Source organism: Ambystoma mexicanum, chromosome 11, assembly GCF_040938575.1.
Source record: "Ambystoma mexicanum isolate Mex_15411 chromosome 11, UKY_AmexF1_1, whole genome shotgun sequence".
Taxonomy (NCBI): domain Eukaryota; kingdom Metazoa; phylum Chordata; class Amphibia; order Caudata; family Ambystomatidae; genus Ambystoma; species Ambystoma mexicanum.
The window spans coordinates 1,009,520,031-1,009,536,723 of record NC_090934.1 but is presented as its reverse complement, the minus strand read 5'-3'; the positions used below and the strand labels follow the sequence as shown (position 1 = coordinate 1,009,536,723).

General features: G+C 47.4%; 1 protein-coding gene across 6 annotated transcripts in view; it reads right to left on the bottom strand.

The window, feature by feature from the left end:
* The window catches only part of UACA (uveal autoantigen with coiled-coil domains and ankyrin repeats), a 523,730-nt gene that overhangs the window by 51,066 nt on the left and 455,971 nt on the right, over nucleotides 1-16,693 (bottom strand). For all 6 annotated transcript variants that reach the window (XM_069624208.1, XM_069624210.1, XM_069624213.1 and 3 more), the window contains one exon: nucleotides 1,667-4,408. In XM_069624208.1, coding sequence (XP_069480309.1) covers nucleotides 1,667-4,408 — 2,742 coding nt within the window. The remainder of the gene's footprint in view (nucleotides 1-1,666; nucleotides 4,409-16,693) is intronic.

Below are 16,693 nucleotides of genomic sequence, written 5' to 3'. Positions count from 1 at the left end.
GCTACACTGATTCGAAATAATCATTTGTCCGACCAGTAAACCTGGCTTTACAGATACATCTCTACATAAGTAACTTATGAAAGTGTGCAATGAACTCCATGCAGCAGCCCAACACATCATGTAATGGATTATTGCCAATGAAGGCAAAACGTTGATATTTTTCTACTGGTTAAGTTCTTGCGAATTGGTCAGAAACAGACCATCAGGTTGTTTGTAGAATATTTGAATATAGTGTGCTTTTATTATGAATTTCACTCATGAAGATTACCCAATCTACAGAAACAGGTTGGGCGTTCTGAATTCCTTTAAAAAAAAAGAAATCTGCATGATTATTCTCTTGCAATGTATAAAAGAGGTTTCTGCTTAAGATTTAATCACTTATTAAAAGGGAATGGTGGGATAACCCAAGGAAGAAATCGAGGGTGGGCTCTTAAGACTTCCAGCTGCATGTAAATGCTGTTCTTATGACAAAACCTGGAATTCACCATCCTACTGTAACAAAGTGCAACTTTGTTACAGAAAATTAAAAAGAAATGCGATACCCATTCATCAATGCGTTTAATGCAGCCAAGCTTACTTTGGCAGATAGGCAAGGCAAGCCAGGTCCTTCTCAATGTTAACAAATGTCAGTGCGCCCTTTATTTTAGTTTCTAATAAACCTTTTAAGTGGCAAATCTCTTATCTAGTAGAATAGCACGTTTCTTAGCTTCCTTTGAAAATATGCATGTGCTATGGTGGAAGGTTTAATTACCCAAACTAAGACCTCAGAAGCCAAGCTGCCAAATTCAATGTAAAGGGTCAGTATACAATAGTGCCTCCTAATGCCTTGTGAGAAAGCTCTGTGGAAACGGCACAGTCCTGTAAACGAGAAGTCTCTGTACATGATTTTTTCTCTCCAGAGAATACAGTTGCTGCTCAGCAAAAGAAACTACAAATCACGTTACTCCCACTAAACTGAGCAGCAACGGAAAGAGGGGCAGAAAGGGAACATGGCTACTGCGGTGGACGAGAAGAGAATAAAGACTATGTGCAAGAAATGAGATCTAATACTGGTACAGTGGAGACTAAGCAGTATGGGGCGGATAGAGTAATTAAGGAAAGCAGCACAAGGGGGGGGGGGGGGGCATAGGGTAGGTTGGGAGAATCTGAGGGAAAAATATAAAGGAGTAAATATTCCAGAATAGATACTGGATAAATAAAAACATCTACATTTCAAAAAACAATTTCTTTCAGTGTTATACAGTTATGATGTGAATTATCTGAGATGACACAGAACACTCTTTGCCTGCCTGGCATGATGTCTACTGTGCCAGCTCGCATACTGGACTCCATCTCCAACATGCACAATAGCTCTCTGCCCATGCTCCCATTCCCAATGACTGAGAGCCTACCACACCACCCCTCGAAGTAAAGGAGACTGGAGATTGAGGTGTCATTGCCTTCTATGGCTTCCTGCCCAAGCCCCACTCCAGAGCGATTTATTTCCAACCTATGCTAGACTCTCCTGCCCCATTGCCAGTGAAGATCAGGGGAGGTGAAGGGTGTGGTGGAGCAATAGGGCAGGATTATAGACCACTTAAACGTCACCTCCATTAGCAGGTGGCCTGCCACTGCCTCTAGGGGCTTCCATTTTATCCCTTCCCACACATCTTTCATTTCTACTCACCTTATTATCTTTTGCCTCAATCTGCTTGGTGGATTCCTGGATGCTCCTCTGCAAGTCCTCGATGGTTGCCAGAGACGTGTCATACCTCTCCTTCAGCTCACGGATCTCCTGTTCAATGCGGAGGCTCTGTGCCTGCAGACACTCCGCCTCATCCTTGGCCAGCACAGCCTCTTGCTGTACCCGCCCAGCCTCCTCACACTTGTCCTTGTACTTCTCTTGCAGGTCCCTCATGGTCTCCTGAAAGCTGGCCACCTGTGCTTCCAGAGCACACTTTGTGGCTTCATACTCGGAGACGTTACTCGCCGCTTTCCTCTGCAACTCTTGCACATTGGTTTGCAAAGTCTGGATGTCAGCCTGGAGATTCGAGATCATGGTCTCCTTTACTTTCCTCACTTCTTCCTCTTGTCTTAAGTGGCCTTGCAATGCAGCCACCTGCCTCTGCAGCTCTTCCTTTACCTTGGTGTGTTCAGTAAGAGGGAAGGACATCCTACTTTGCTGTTCCAGCTCCACCTGCAGCTTTTGCACAGTCTCGAGTGCATGCTCACACTCCTCTCTCTTGTGCCGCAGCTCATCTTCTAGGGTTTCCATCTTGCCCCCAAGTGACTTTTTCAGGTTCTCCAGCTGCTCCAGGGGAGCATAGTGCGCCTGTAGTCGTGCCTGGACTGCCAATGCCTCAGACACATGTTTTGCATTCTCATCTTCCAGCCGTTCCTTTTCCTGCTCCATGTCTGCATACTTCTGTAGCACCTCCCGCAACTCGCGGTTCAACACATCCAGTTTCTTTGTGAACTCTTGCTCAATTTCCTGGTTGCTCTTCTGCAGCGCAGACTGGCTGAAAATGTCTTTCTGCAGGGATTGGATCTCTGCTTTTAAACGCTCGCTCTCCTGCTGCCACTTCCTTGCTTCCTCCTGGCTGTCGGTGCTCCTCTGAGCCTGCTCGGCCAGCTGGTTTCGCAGTCCATTCACAGTCGCCTGAAAGGACCGCTCCCTCTCTTCCAAACTGGCCACTGGGGCATATTTCATTTTGATGCACTCCTGTAGTGTGTCCAACTCCAATTTCTGCCCTTCAATTGCGGCATGCAACCTGGCCACTTCCTCCTGCCCCTTCACATACTTTGTCAATGTCTCTTTGTTCACTTCCTGAAGCTCCTTCTGGTGCTGATTTAGAGCATCCACCTTCTCTCTGTGGTGCACCACACTCACATACTGAGTCTTCACTTGGTCCTGTAAGCAACAAAGTTGCTTCTTCAGTGCTTCACACTCTTCCCTGGAATTTGTGCATTCCTGCTGGGTCACCTGCTCCTTTTGCTGAAGCTTAGCCAGCTCTCCCTTCACTTTTTCCAAGGCACTGGTCAGTGTGGAGGTGACATCCTGGTGCTTGCTTACCGGCAGGTAATGGTTATTTAAGCTGTTTTTCAGAGCCTCGTTTTCAGTAAGAAGTTTCCTGGCTTTCTCTTGTTCTTCATTACATTTGCGCACCAGTTCTTCTTGTTGCCGTTGGAGACCAGCCACACTGGACTTCAGGGCTGTGGTCTCCTTTTCATGTTTCTCAGGTGGGACATACACAGCCTGCAGGTGGTTCACATTCTCACTTAAACTGGTCTTTTCCATCATCAGGGTTTCCATTTCCACCCTGACTTGCTGTTGCTTCTGCATAGCTTCATCTAGTTGTTTGCAAAGGTCTTCTATTTTCACATCACATGATTTCTTTAGCTCAGCATGCAACTTTAAAGGCACATACTGACTCGCCAGCTCCTCTTTCAGCTTGCGCATCTGCTGCTGGAGAAGGCGATTCTCCTGGCGGATTTTCTCTGCATCCTTCTGGAAAGTCTGGTTCTTTAATGTTAATTCAGCAACTTCTTTCCCAAGGTCCTCCGACTTTCTCTCTAGTACACCCTGTAGTTGCTTATGTTCCTGGCTTCCTTCAGACATCCTAGCCTGGTACATCTCCAGCTCCTCCAGCAGACGTTTCAGCTCTGCCTGGCTTTTCCCAAGTGCCTGCTCCACCTCAACAACCTGCTTCGCCTTCTCGTTGACTTTGTTGGTTAACAAACTCTTCATATTCTCAAACTTCTCAGCCGGAACAGTGAGTGCCAACTTGGCTTCTTGCTCTCTGAGCTGACCATCCAAGTCCCTGGCCCTCTTAGCATCCTTCTCTTGCTCCCTTGCCAACATGCCACGTTCTTCCTGCAACTTCCGATTCTCCTTTATCAGCATTCCTTCATCTCTCTTCATCTCCTCCAACAACATTTCATTTTGTTTCATTTGGTTCCTTAACTTGCTAACCTCCATTGACGCACCCTCATACTTTGCCTTCATATCCTTAAGCTGCTCCTGCAGATCCTCCGACAACTTGGTACTGCCCAGAAGGGTTTCACTTGTCAGGTGTTCTTTCAAAGCCAGAAAGTGGCCCTGCATTTGCTTAACCTTGCCCTCTGAGTCGAACATGCGCTTCTGCACGTCCTTTAGGGCATCTTCCAGTTGTCGGATCTGCTCATCGGACTCTGCCTTGGTCCTCTCACACTGGGCCGCCAGGGCCCTGCAGTCAGCAGTCTTGCGGGACAATTCTACCTGTAGTTTACTGTTCTCCTCTCTTGCAGCCTCATTGTACTTTCTCAGTGTATCCAGCTCCTTTTTCAAGGCTTCACTCTCCGCAGACGTTGCTTGGCTTGGCCTTGCCAACTCCAGGGGCCTCACCATGGACCTGGACTGCATTTGGGAAGATGCTGAGTTTGCAGAGTGCTGAAACAGAAAAAAGAAAATGCTTCGATATATTTTACGTAACATTTGCAGCATGTTTAGAAATAATTCCATTTATTAAATCTGCGCTGCCAGTAAAGCATTCCAAGGCTTAATTTTCAATTCCAACACTAAATGCAAGACTGTAAATCCTAATGATTAGTTAGTACATTCTCATACACCGGTATACCATTTAAGTTTCAGAAGGCCTGGATCAGGTGCTAGGGTCCCCAAAGGCAGAGTTAAAAGCCTAAGCAGAGCTAGGGCATTTAACAAGGTTTACAGGACACTAACCACAGGTGGTACGAGCCCATGGGAGGTGCTAGGTGGATAGTTCCCTTTATCTGATGTGGTGGCTCCCTGTAATCTTTGCATGACTCTTTGGTTTAGGGCTCCTCTTTTCCTCCAAGCCATACCTAACCTAAAGCCTCTCTGGGAGTGTGGCTCTGTGTTTTAATGCTTTTGCCTTAAGAGTCCTTAAATCTCTCAAAGAAGGGGTACCCCGAAAGGTTCCCCATAATGTCCCAGGGTGGCTTTAGCCTCCCTGTTAGTCATGTAGTTAGGATGGGTTCAGCTGTGCTCTCTGCAAAATAACCTCCACCAGGTAGAATAATTTCGTCTAGAATCCTACTTGATCCACTCCCCAAGGTGCCTAAAGTAGAAGTTATCTTTGTTCAACTCCTAGTGCCGACAAGTCACACCTTGCCCCTGTGTGTGCAAGTTGGGGGTCGGGGGTAGGGAGTGATGCCTGCCTGTCTGAGTTGGGTGCTGCAGCAGGCTGAACCAATTTTGACAGGCATATGTGGCTTCCGGGATTGGGAAAATGTTCATTTGATCCTTTGTGTGAAACTCCTCCCCAAATACTTGGATGCCGAGTGGGTGGCCAGCTACTGACTGTCTGCAAAATGTATGAATGTAGCTTGGTGTGTAAATAAGAGACTGGGGTTAACTACAGCTTTCCATGCGGGGGATAAAAGAAGACACCTGAACTGAAGCTGTGGAGTAGCATTTTAAGCACTCCAAGGAATCCAACGACCAAGCCCTGCCTGTCCAGTGACAAAGAAAGAATCAACTATGGCACTCGTTCCCTCCGATCTGACTTGACAGCTGGTTCACATCATCTGCCCAAAGGCCTCCCTGAATCTACTGGACTCCTCTGTATTGCCTGTCCCAGAAGCAGGAGTCCCTTTTCTGCAGACAGCTCTGCACTCCTCCGTGACTGCTGAACCCAATTCTCTTCGTCTAGGAGCACCTGGCAAAGTACCCTGGTTCCATCTCCCCACTCTGCGAAGCTCCGGCCCGTCCAACCCCATTGCTGAACCTGCAACCCAAAGGTTCTATGTGAAAGTCGCCTGAGATAACCCTGCACCGAAAAAGCTGCAGTTCAAAATGCACTTTTAAACACATTTATATGTGGAGGCCTCCTGCAGCCCCCCCATACTTCCCTTTACCTTAAGGGATTACCCCAGCACACCCCCACATTTGTCAATCACAATGGTACCGTTATGGTCCAGAGCTCTCAGCCCAATCCCTTCCTTCTTGATAGGCAGCTCTCGCGGCTCATCAATTTCCTCCCTTCTTCTGCCACTTTTAACACAGCTCTTGCCCCTCTGCCACCTCATTCCTCCTCTACCACCTCTCTGGCACCAACCTCCTCCCTAGCTTTGGCCCTTATGCCACCGCAGTCTACTGCCTCTGCCCACTCTCGGGCCCTTCTACCGCCTCTGCTGGGTGTACCTCACTCCTGCACCCCAACCCATGAAGTCTTCCACATGTGGCAACCTGCTCCATGTAGCTACTCAACCCTCGCTCTGCTGTCAAACATTCCTGTGACATCTGCCACCTCCTCAAAGACCTTGACCTGGATGTCCTCTCTCACTGAGACATGGTTCTGACACTCTCCTCCCGAGGGCTCTCTGAGCCCAGAACGAACCGCCCGGGGATGGAGTGGCCTTGATCTTTACAGAGTGGGTCCCTGCTTCTGTCAACCTCCTTTGAATGCCTAATCTGCAGGCTCTCTATCTCTCCGGGCCTCTCTCTGACTGTGGCCACCATCTATATGCCACCTGGCCAGGTCAAACGCTTCCTCTCAGAATGGGCTGACCTCTCTTCTCACCTTGCCTCAACCTCTCAACTTCTCCTCTGAAAACTCATCAACCTGGATGCTTCTAATCCCTCCTCTGGGCTCTTCCGCAACTTATGCGATTCTCTCCCCCTTTCCATTCTACGCTTTGGTCCGACATACTCTGCTGGACACACCTTAGATGTTCTCATCTCCTCAGACATCCCCCCCTCTCTGACCCACTCCTCCCTCTTGGACTGACCACTTTCTGCTCTCCTCTCTCCTGAAACTTCTTGCCTCTCAAGCAAAGCCTAACCCAGCACTGCCACCTTCCTTCTCGGTCATTCGGCCCATGAAGTGAGTGTCAGTGGACGCCTTTACCTCTACTTTCTCTGCTCCTTGGCTCGCACTCTGATACAGCCCTTTCTAACCTGCATCTTTCCATTTTCAACACTGTGGACATCCTTACTCCGGTCATGAGAATCTGTCTGAAGCCTACCACCAAGTGCAATTCTTGGTATAACTCGACCTTGCCACCCTGAAACACAAGTGCAGGGTGGCTGAGAGGAAGTGGAGGGTGTCAGGCACATCCTCTTACAAACTGGTCTGCCACCTGCTCCAAAGGCAATACAGACTGTGTTTGCCAAGAAGAAGGTCCATATCCAACCACGCATCTCTGCAGCCTCCAACAACACAGCCAAACTCTTTAAAATCTGCAAGGAGCTGGCCAATCCTACTGCAGTCTCCAACTCTCCTGTTCTCTCCCAGGCCCTCTGGCCGCTCATTTCACCACAAACTCAGGACATCCTAGCCTCGCTTTTCTCTTCCTTTACCTCTCTCAAGCCCCTTTTGGCTGCCTCTTCCTTTTTCCTCCTTTGCTCTGACAACAACAGACGATGTCTGTAGACAAGTTCGATCTATGAAAGTGTCGTACAAACAGGTGCTCCCCTGCTCCTCCAGAACCATCAAGGACTACTGTTGCTTCAGCCTTGGCTGATTACTGCAATCACTCTTTCGCCGCTGGATCTTTCCCCTCTCTTCTCAAGTACTCCCTTGTGCACAGCCTCCTAAAAAAAAGCCTTCTGCTGATCCTACATGTCTGGCAAACTATTCAGTTTCTGGACAAACTCCTGGAAAAGGAGCCATCTCCCAGCTTACCCTCCACACTGAATCTGTTGGCTGCCTCTATGACCATCAGTCTGGCTTCAGAGCAGTCGGGAGGCACAGAAACTGCTCTCCTGAACATCCGTGAAGTTCTGCTTTCTAACCTCAACTCCAGTTCTCCCTCTATCCTCATCCTCCTTGACCTTTCCTCTGTCTTCAATACGGTCAATCCTGCACCCTTATCAACCGCTTGATCAACCGACTGAACTTGGGCATCACGGATCAGGCCCTGGCGTGGCTGACCACCTTCCTCCTGGACCGTCGCTCCCAGGTCCAACTTGGATCCTTTCTCTCCACCACCTCCCTCTCCACATGTGTCCCCCAGGGCTCCATCCTTTCACTCTGGCTCTTCAATGTCTATCTGCCCCTCTGGCCTACAGTATCTCCACCTTCTCTAACTTTGTGTTATGCAGATGACACTGGGCTCTCTTTCAGGCCTTCCTCAGCCTCCTTTCCTCCCTCGCTCATTCCTTACTCTCTATCCGCGATTCAAAATTGGTGCGCTGCCACCGATCATTGCCTGAATGTCCATAAGACAGAGATCCTTCTAATTGGGACCCCCCCTGCTCCAGCTTTCCCTCCCACTATGGCAGCCCTCCTTGGACACTCTACCTTTGCCTTCCTTTGAGGCAAAAAACCTTGGCATCACCTTTGACTCCACTCTCCTTAAATCAGATCATGGACCTTGCCAAAAAGGCCAACTTCCAGCAGCACCTCTTCAGAGGTATTCTACCTTTCCTCACTTTCCCCCAGAAGCTCACTGTCGCCAGAGCCCTGGTTCTCTCCAGACTGGACTACTGCAACAGCCTATTTCTCAATCTGCCTACCTCTACTCTTTGCCCCCTGCAACTAATCCAGATCAGGACTGCAAGACTTATCCTTGGCCTCAAGCCCAGGGACCGTATATCTCCAGCCCTGAAATCTCTCCACTGGCTCCCGGTGGCTTCAAGTGTCAAGTTCAAGACCGTATGCATCGTCCACAAGGCTTTCTGGGGCCAGGGCCTACACTACATCCAACTCAGTCTTCTAAAATACCTTCCTTCTAGAGCCCTTCGCTCAGCTATCTCCAACTCTGGCGGGCTGACGCTTCTCCAGGCAGAGTGGGGGTTGAGCTCTCTCCTCTGCAAGTTTCCCCCCTCTCAGACTTGAGCCCGGTCCACCTGAAGTTCCAGAAGCAGCTCAAGACCCTCCTCGTCTTCCCTGCCTTCTCTCTCTCGCTCCCTTGCTAACCTACCCGTCTGCTGCGCCGACTGGTTGCTTGGTTCCCTCACAGTCTCCCTCGGTACCAGGCTCCTCCACAACTAGTCTTCCCTGGAACTGCCTCTTGGCTGACCGCACACTTGGAGGCTGTAATTGTAACCCTTACAATGCTCCCTGCCTCCTGGCACTTAACCAGAGCCATACTGCCCTGATTGCACTTCCCCTTCCCTTAACTCTCCCTGCACTTCCCCCTCCTCCTCCCTTGCACTTCAATTGTCGCACAATCCAAATGACAAGTCCTAGTAGGATTGTTCGTCTTGTCCTCCCTGTCTTCGTGCCCTTGTCTTGTGGCACCAAGAAACACTTGTGTACAGTCACGTTATAAATGCCATATCATATATGCGTTTAGAAGGGTATTTTAACCGGTGGCTTTTTTTGCCACGGGATTATTGCGGCAGGTTTTTCACTGGATACGCAACCGAAAGACTCGAATGTTGCTGGCTGCACCCTGGTGTGGCCCAGTAGATGAATTGCTTACAATCCTCCCTTAGCTGAGGTCTCATAATTACATCATTGTTAAAGTCCTGCTCCTGAGCCAGTGAACAAAGGAACAGAGCATGTGTAGTGAGCAGCACCTGTAACACCAAAGACCGAACACGAACTTCCAGCAATTACCAGAGGCAAGGTTTGCAGAGAATTTTCATTAATACATCCTTCCAAGGACCATCCCAGCAGAGAATCTGTAATCCATCCTTCCAGTACACCATCATTAAAGCCCGCACTTGAACTCTGGTCTCTGGGATGCCACTTTTACCCCCTATGGCTCTGCTTCTTTATCTTGACCCTCATTAGGGGTTCCATCTCCAACTGATGGTACTTTTCTTTACAAATGTAAGACTTTTCTCATTAAAAAACAGACTTCTCGCAAACCTTTGTCCCTTTGACTTTATTTCAACTGCCCATTTTCATCCTTTTCTAAAAGACAGAAAAAAAAATGTACTACCTCTTAATACTTCTCTCCATCCTAGGAAACAGACCTTCCAAGAACATTTAAACTAGCTTTACTTAGGCAGCATAATCGTTACGTACCTCTGAATATAGGTATTTTGCTTTTCCCTTATCTATATAAATATTATATTTTCTTAAGATTATACTGCGTGGTCAATGTTAGGGAGATGTATCAGTTTTATGCTTAATTCCCTCCGCTAGTGAGACCACCAGCACTTTTTGATGGACTTGTGGACCTTTTTCTTGTTCTACTGAATGAGGGGAGCCCTCCCCCCCCTCACTGATTCTTTGCTTCTCTAAGCATGGGAGCCCTGTTCTGTCGGTTTTACTTTATTTTATGGAGTCTTGCTTTCCTCCATACTTTTTAAATACATCTGTGTTTCTATTTCGCAGCGGAGCACCCTGTGCAGTGTTGCTCTGGGCCCCTTTGGGCTCTCCTTTATAAGTTTATTTTCTTTAAGAACAACTGTTCTTAAGGATAGGGGTTTACCTTTTATCCTTCCTAGCTAGTCCTTTTGAGAGATCAGCACACCGCTCCTTATGTGGAGTGCTGAGGGGGTACTTAGTACCCCTTCTCTCTGCTCCTGTAACTTTCTAGTTACAGAAACAACCCTATAATTATGGCTGGTGGCAGTGGACGTGTTCTACCAGCATTTGTGCAATTTTCCACTGCAGGCTGTATTCACAGTTGCGGTTATGCACACGAGGGTCACCTATGTTCCAACATGGTGGTTCCTTTTTTATTGCAATTTCTTGAGCGGTTCTTTTTTGGCCCTTCTTCTGCCATCCTGGGAGGGGGAGGACTTGATGTGAGTTTGGTCTTCGGCATGAACCCTTTGTGTAGCCAGCTGAGGCTCCAGTGTGTGTGTCTGCAAGGACAGGAAGTGTGGAAGGATCCCAAAACTCTATCCTTTGTCTGCTGATGTGCCTGAAAGGAACTAGTTCCCATTGGTAGGTGGCTGTCCTGATTGGAGAGCCACCTGCCCCTTTCTGTAAACTGCAAGGAGAGTTTGCAGAGGATGAATGGGAAATCATGATTTAAGGCGAGGTCCCTGAGACAGAAGGCAAGTCGACCAATGGAACAGAAGATCCGAAGTATATGACGGCCAGAGACGTTGGCAGACCCTTTCAGTAAATGCAAAGCAACCACCGCCGCCCTGACCCGGTTTTCAAAATCGACAGAGGAGCTCCGAAGAGGACGACTCCTTCCCTTTAGCTGGTGGGACCAACTAGCCATCCAATGACCTGCAGAACGAGCCCTCCCCCGACATGTTGTGAACTTCCAGGGCTGCAAACCGCCAGTACCAGGGGACCTCGGACCCAATTGCAGTGCATGGTCTTCCTGTGGACGAATCCTCCCAGAACTTTGGTGAGCTCCAGTTGGACCTCCAGAGACAAGATCCCCGTCCTCAGGGTCCCCTCACCAGAGTACAGGACCGGATAATCGAGGCGGATTGACCAGGGTGTTAATCATTCATTGTTAGCGCTTGTAAAAAGTCGCCCAAACTGCAGACTGACTTGGGAGTATGAAGAAATCCTTGCTGAGGGTCATTACACTTGACTGCTGCTGCAACATCCCTGCCAGAGTCGCTCCTTTCACCACGACCAAGGTACAGGAGACCCGGTCCACCGCTGCTGCATAGGAAAGAATCCAGCTGCATCTTCTTCAAACCTCCTCAGGTACTGTGGGGCTCAGGGTAGTAGTTACCTCAAGCCAAATTGTCGCTTCTGTGTTACTGGAGTGTTGTATCCAGTGTTTGGGTGTTCAATGATACCAATTGCCCAGGTCTAACGCTTGTGCGCCTATAAGGAGCCCTTTCCAAGGTCCCTGATAATTGTTTTATTCCACCAAGGCATTCTATATGAAAGTAATTGATGCATCACTTTATCTTTTCTGCTGCATCACATGACTTTGCACCCCCCACACTCCTCTACTGACTATGAAGAACTCAACTAGGTAGGGGAGGACAGCTAAAGTATTGGAAAAGTATTATAAAGTAGTACATTACTATTGCTGCTGCTAAATAACCCTTTTTTTTTTACTGACAACAAAACATGGTCTGAGCGACTGATAAGTGAACTGATTTATCCTTGAACTGTGTTCATGACTGGTACATAGTATTGCAGTTGTTTTCCATTGTGTTGATTAGTTTTAATAGTACTTACATACCTGAATATAACTTAACCTTGTGCATATAAAATAAATGTCTATTTTACCATAACTACAAATGATTGTGAATGTTTCTTCAGGCCTATATATTTACTGAGTTCATTGTACTTGGCCACAGCTCACATCCTCCTCCTAAGAATATCCTGGCTGTTCGGCCATTCTACCAAAACTTTGGGTAGTACAGACTTATACGAAGAGTCGGCCTGTATACCAAGGGATAGTTTTATAGAGTAATCTGTTGGTAGACTTTAGGAAAACAGTCAATCTTATTTTGTGTTTATCACAGGTTTTGCTGTACCATTTGAACACCCTGCTCTCCTCCTGAGAACTAGGCCTGGGCTGCCCTGCCACCTGAACCCTTGGAGAGTCTAGTATACTTATGGCCAAGCCTGTGAACCAAGTGGGCTGAGGAAAGAATGCCAAAGAAAAATCCTACAGCAAGTGTCTACAACATAACCAGTGCTGCTCCTGATAGTACATAGAAGTTAATAGTGCATAGATATGCCTTGGTGGTCACGTGGGATCAGTAGTGGGTACGCCCGACACTGCCGTTAGCTTTCGAGCGTAGCATTCCGAATTATGTGTGGGCTACACAAACCAATTTGCAAACTACACTGAGTTGTATAGCCTGCAGAATGGCCAAAGAGAAAGCTCTTTGAAAATTCCAAGGGATGCACTGTAACTCATAGTAAAAGATTTAACCGGCAGCGCCCTAGCCAGTAATAATGGTTTTTGTTCAATGAATGTTGAATAAAAGGTTTGGAGCCGGCTAACAGAGCAAATAGGCCAGGAAGTTTGGTTGTCAACCCTTTTTGCTTTGCTATCCAGTCCGGTCAACCGACATTTGGTGATATTGCATTTTTGATTATCTGGTACCACCCAGTTCCCATATAATTTAGTTGTTAGTGTCATATGAATTATTCCATGACACACTATGTGACAGCGGTCACGGCTGGACACTGTCAGAGCTATGCAGAATCAGTATGCAGAAGTTTAGGGGACAGGGTAGGGGGCACCATCCCCAGTTCTCCGGTATTTGAGGAGCTGTGTATATGCAGCATCAGTCTTTACTACTCATGGAACCTTGGTAGAGCGGCAGAGCAGTCCGGTTTATCACACACTGAACCCAGTTATTACAGTAGTTCAAAGAAACAGTTACACTTGTACATTTATATAAAATATACATTATATTTACACGAGATGTTTTAAAATACTTAAATAATGAAACCTAAACACATAAGATTACGTGTAGATACTTTTCAAAGGCCACTGGTTAGTTTGTATTTTCTCGCGGTTACAATTATTATAGAGTTTGACACTAATGACAGTTCTACCGTATTATCACTAACACCCTGGATTCCTTGGTCTGGTGACGAAAGGCAGGATAATGGACAGGATCTCTCAGCAGCAGCCTTGAGGGAGGACCTCTGGCACAGATTTCTTCAGCTGGTCAGTCTGCAGTTTTGGAAGCTTTTCTGCAGCACTAACAAAGCAAACGATTTGCACTATCAATCTTCGATTCCAGTACTCTGGTGAGGTGACGTGGATGAGTCGGATTGTGTCTCTGATGAATCACCTGGAACTCAGCAAAGACTTGGACGGATTCAGCCTTTCAAAGATGATTCACTGCAATTGGGTCGGAGGTCTCCTGGTATTCGCGGTCTGCAGCTCTGGAGAGACACAGCACTTCTGGAGATGGCTAAGATTGTAGTTAGTCGCAGGACTTGTTCCCACCCGTCAAAGGGGAGTCCTCTTCGGAGTTCCTTTGTCGCATAAAAAAGGGGGCAGGACAGCAATGGTCGCTTCGCGGTGTTGCAAAGGTTCTCTTCTTCGGTTACTTCAGTTTCCAGTGGTCGACTTGCCTGTCACCTCAGGAACCTCACCTTTTATTCAGTTTCAGCACACACTACTCTGCAATCTCTATCAGCAGTTTACAGAAAGGGGCAGGTGGCAGTCCAAACAGAGCAGGGGAGTGAAAAACCCCTCCCCCCACTTCCTGCCTGCCCAGACAAAATGGAGCTTAGGCAGGGACACAAAAGGGTTCCCACCAAAGGCAAAACACACACACGACCTCCCACTCCTAGAATGGTAGAAGGGCTAACAAAGGACAATCACACAAGAAATGGCGAAAAAAGAAAGGCGCCACCAAGTTAGTACGCTATCCTACTGTTCACAACAGACATTGAATACAGTCTGCAGTAAAAAAAAAATAGCACAACAGTTGGGAGATCATGTCCAGTGCCACCAGCCATAGATGGAGGGCGGTCTATGTGACTAAAAAGTCACAGGAGCAGAGAGAAGGGGGATACTAGGTATGCCCTTGGCGCTCCACATAAGGTGGTGTGTGCCAATCTCTCATAGTATAACGTTTTAGGAGGGCTACAAAGTATTCCTCTATCCTTAAGAGCTGTAGTTACTCGAGGATAAAGAACCTCAAAGGAGAACCCATAGGGTTCCGAGCAACACTACTCATAAGGTGCTGAGTGCTGCAAAAGTAAAACACAGATGCCTTAAGAGATGAAGGAAAGTAGACTCCATAGAAAAGATAAAGCACAGAACAGAGAACCAAAAGACAGAACCCAACGAGTGGAAAAAGTCTAAAAAGGCTCCACACATTCGGGATAGAAAGAAAAAGGTCCAGAAGGCGAGCAAAAAGTGCTGAGAGTCTCACCACGAGAAGGGATGAAGCATAACAATGATAAATCTCCCCACCATATACATGGCGCCTCTTTCTTTGACTAGATGCCCATCAGACTCTGTCCTGACTAGGTCTATGTTTATGTTTATTTCAGGTACTTTCAGAGAGGTTTGGTGACCAGACAACCTGGCATCTCAGTGCGAAGGGCTAAAGCTACCAGCATGTACCAGACTTCAGACCCACGGAGTCAACCATGAATACGGGTACAGTACAGTTTAGAAGCAACCTCGGTCCAATTGACAAGACCCAGCCCAGAACAAGAGGAAATGACTGGTTACTCTAATGGAAATGGGGAGAGCCAACACCTACCCAACAAACCTGAGCCTGGACACAGTGGTGGTGGAGCAGAAACTCCCAAGGGAATAGGCGTGCACCTGGGAATCACCTGTTCCCGATTAACCCTCCAATTACTGAGTAGAAGAGACGCAGAACAAACACTGCAGACGACTACATGACAAGCTAGACAAAACTGGAGGCTGAAATGGGGAGGGGCTAAAAGGGAAGTAAGGGCCCAAAACGGGGAGGAGATGGGAGGAGTTAGGGACAGATTAGGAAGCAATTGGCCCAGGAAAGAAGCAGGCTCAAGTAACCAATGGGAGCGGAGACGAGTTTCCACAAAGGAAGGGGAGTGACACAAAGCCAGCAGAGTCAATTGTAGTGAACAATTTTTGGGTAAGGTTGGACCAAATGGAGTACCAAGAGACCAGAGAGGAAGATGCAGCAAATGGAAGAAAACCTGGATAATTTGGGGTGCATTTAGAGAGAGGGAAGGTGTTGGGACTGAGTGGGTGGTACCAATTTGGCTGTTTCTATGTGAAGGAGAAAGTGGTGGGGAGAGAGAATAGCTCAGCTATGGGTGAGTGGCAAAAAGGTAGGCTAGGAGGTGGGAGTAGAGAGACAGAGAGAGAGAGGGAGAAATGAGAGGCAAGAGGGTATTGACTAGTAGAGACGTGTGGAGAGGAGTGAGATCTAGAGAGGTGGATAAGATCAGGAGGTAGCTGGAGAGTAAGGACAGGAGAAGGGAGAGCGAGAGAGCAAAAAGACCAGGAAACAGAGTGGAGAGAACACAATAAAAAGTTAGAGGAGGGTGAACAGTGGAGGCAGGCGTGGGAAGAGTAGAGTGAAGGAAAAGGCTGGGAAGACTGTCACTCTGAGGAAAGGCATGCCAGGGCGATCATACTATCCCACTTAAGAAGACCCTGAGGGAGTGAGAGTGAAGGCTAGGATAAGGACAGGCTAGGTAGTAGGAATACCCTACCTATAGTCTTATCTGTGCTGCACTAAAACCTTTGAGTGGGGATACTAGGCTAGGGGTATGGGAGATGCCCTCAAGGTTGAGGCAAATGTGTACAGGGACTACCCCATGGACTGCTCCAATTGCCCGTTTTAGTGCAATATTGTTTGGATTAAAGCTCATTTGATTTGTCAAGTGAGTTATTGGGAACCTTGTCACAAATACTGTTAAAGTATGACTACAGGTAAGGTGACCGATAGATTCCCAGCCTGGAGTTTTTCACCTAACAGTGTGAAATAATATTGCATGCGTGAATACAAATAAATTGGATGGTAGAATCAAGTGGTATGGCAGAAAATGCGCATTGAGAACTTCAGATATTTTCTTGTGTGCTATTAAACTATGAAAATCAATAGCAGTTACTAACCACAGGAACTTTCCATCAGAAGTCCTTTGTGTCTCTCCCTCCAAACTCGTGAAACACAACCTGCAACATACTTTGCCTACAAGAAATTCAACCTATTTGAAGACGATTGGATGCAGGGTGCAAATATTTTGTGCACTCACTGGCTCCTGTACCACAGTCCTTTATTCCAGTCAATTCAAATACATAGAGAAAGGTAGAGGAAGAGAGTAGAGTGTTCGCCTGGAAGGAGGGGCGCTAAAGGTGTGATAGCGAGAGAAACTATGAATACCTTGTACTGTTCAGGTATGTTTGGCCCATTATCCAGCACCATGGGAATTTAAAAATA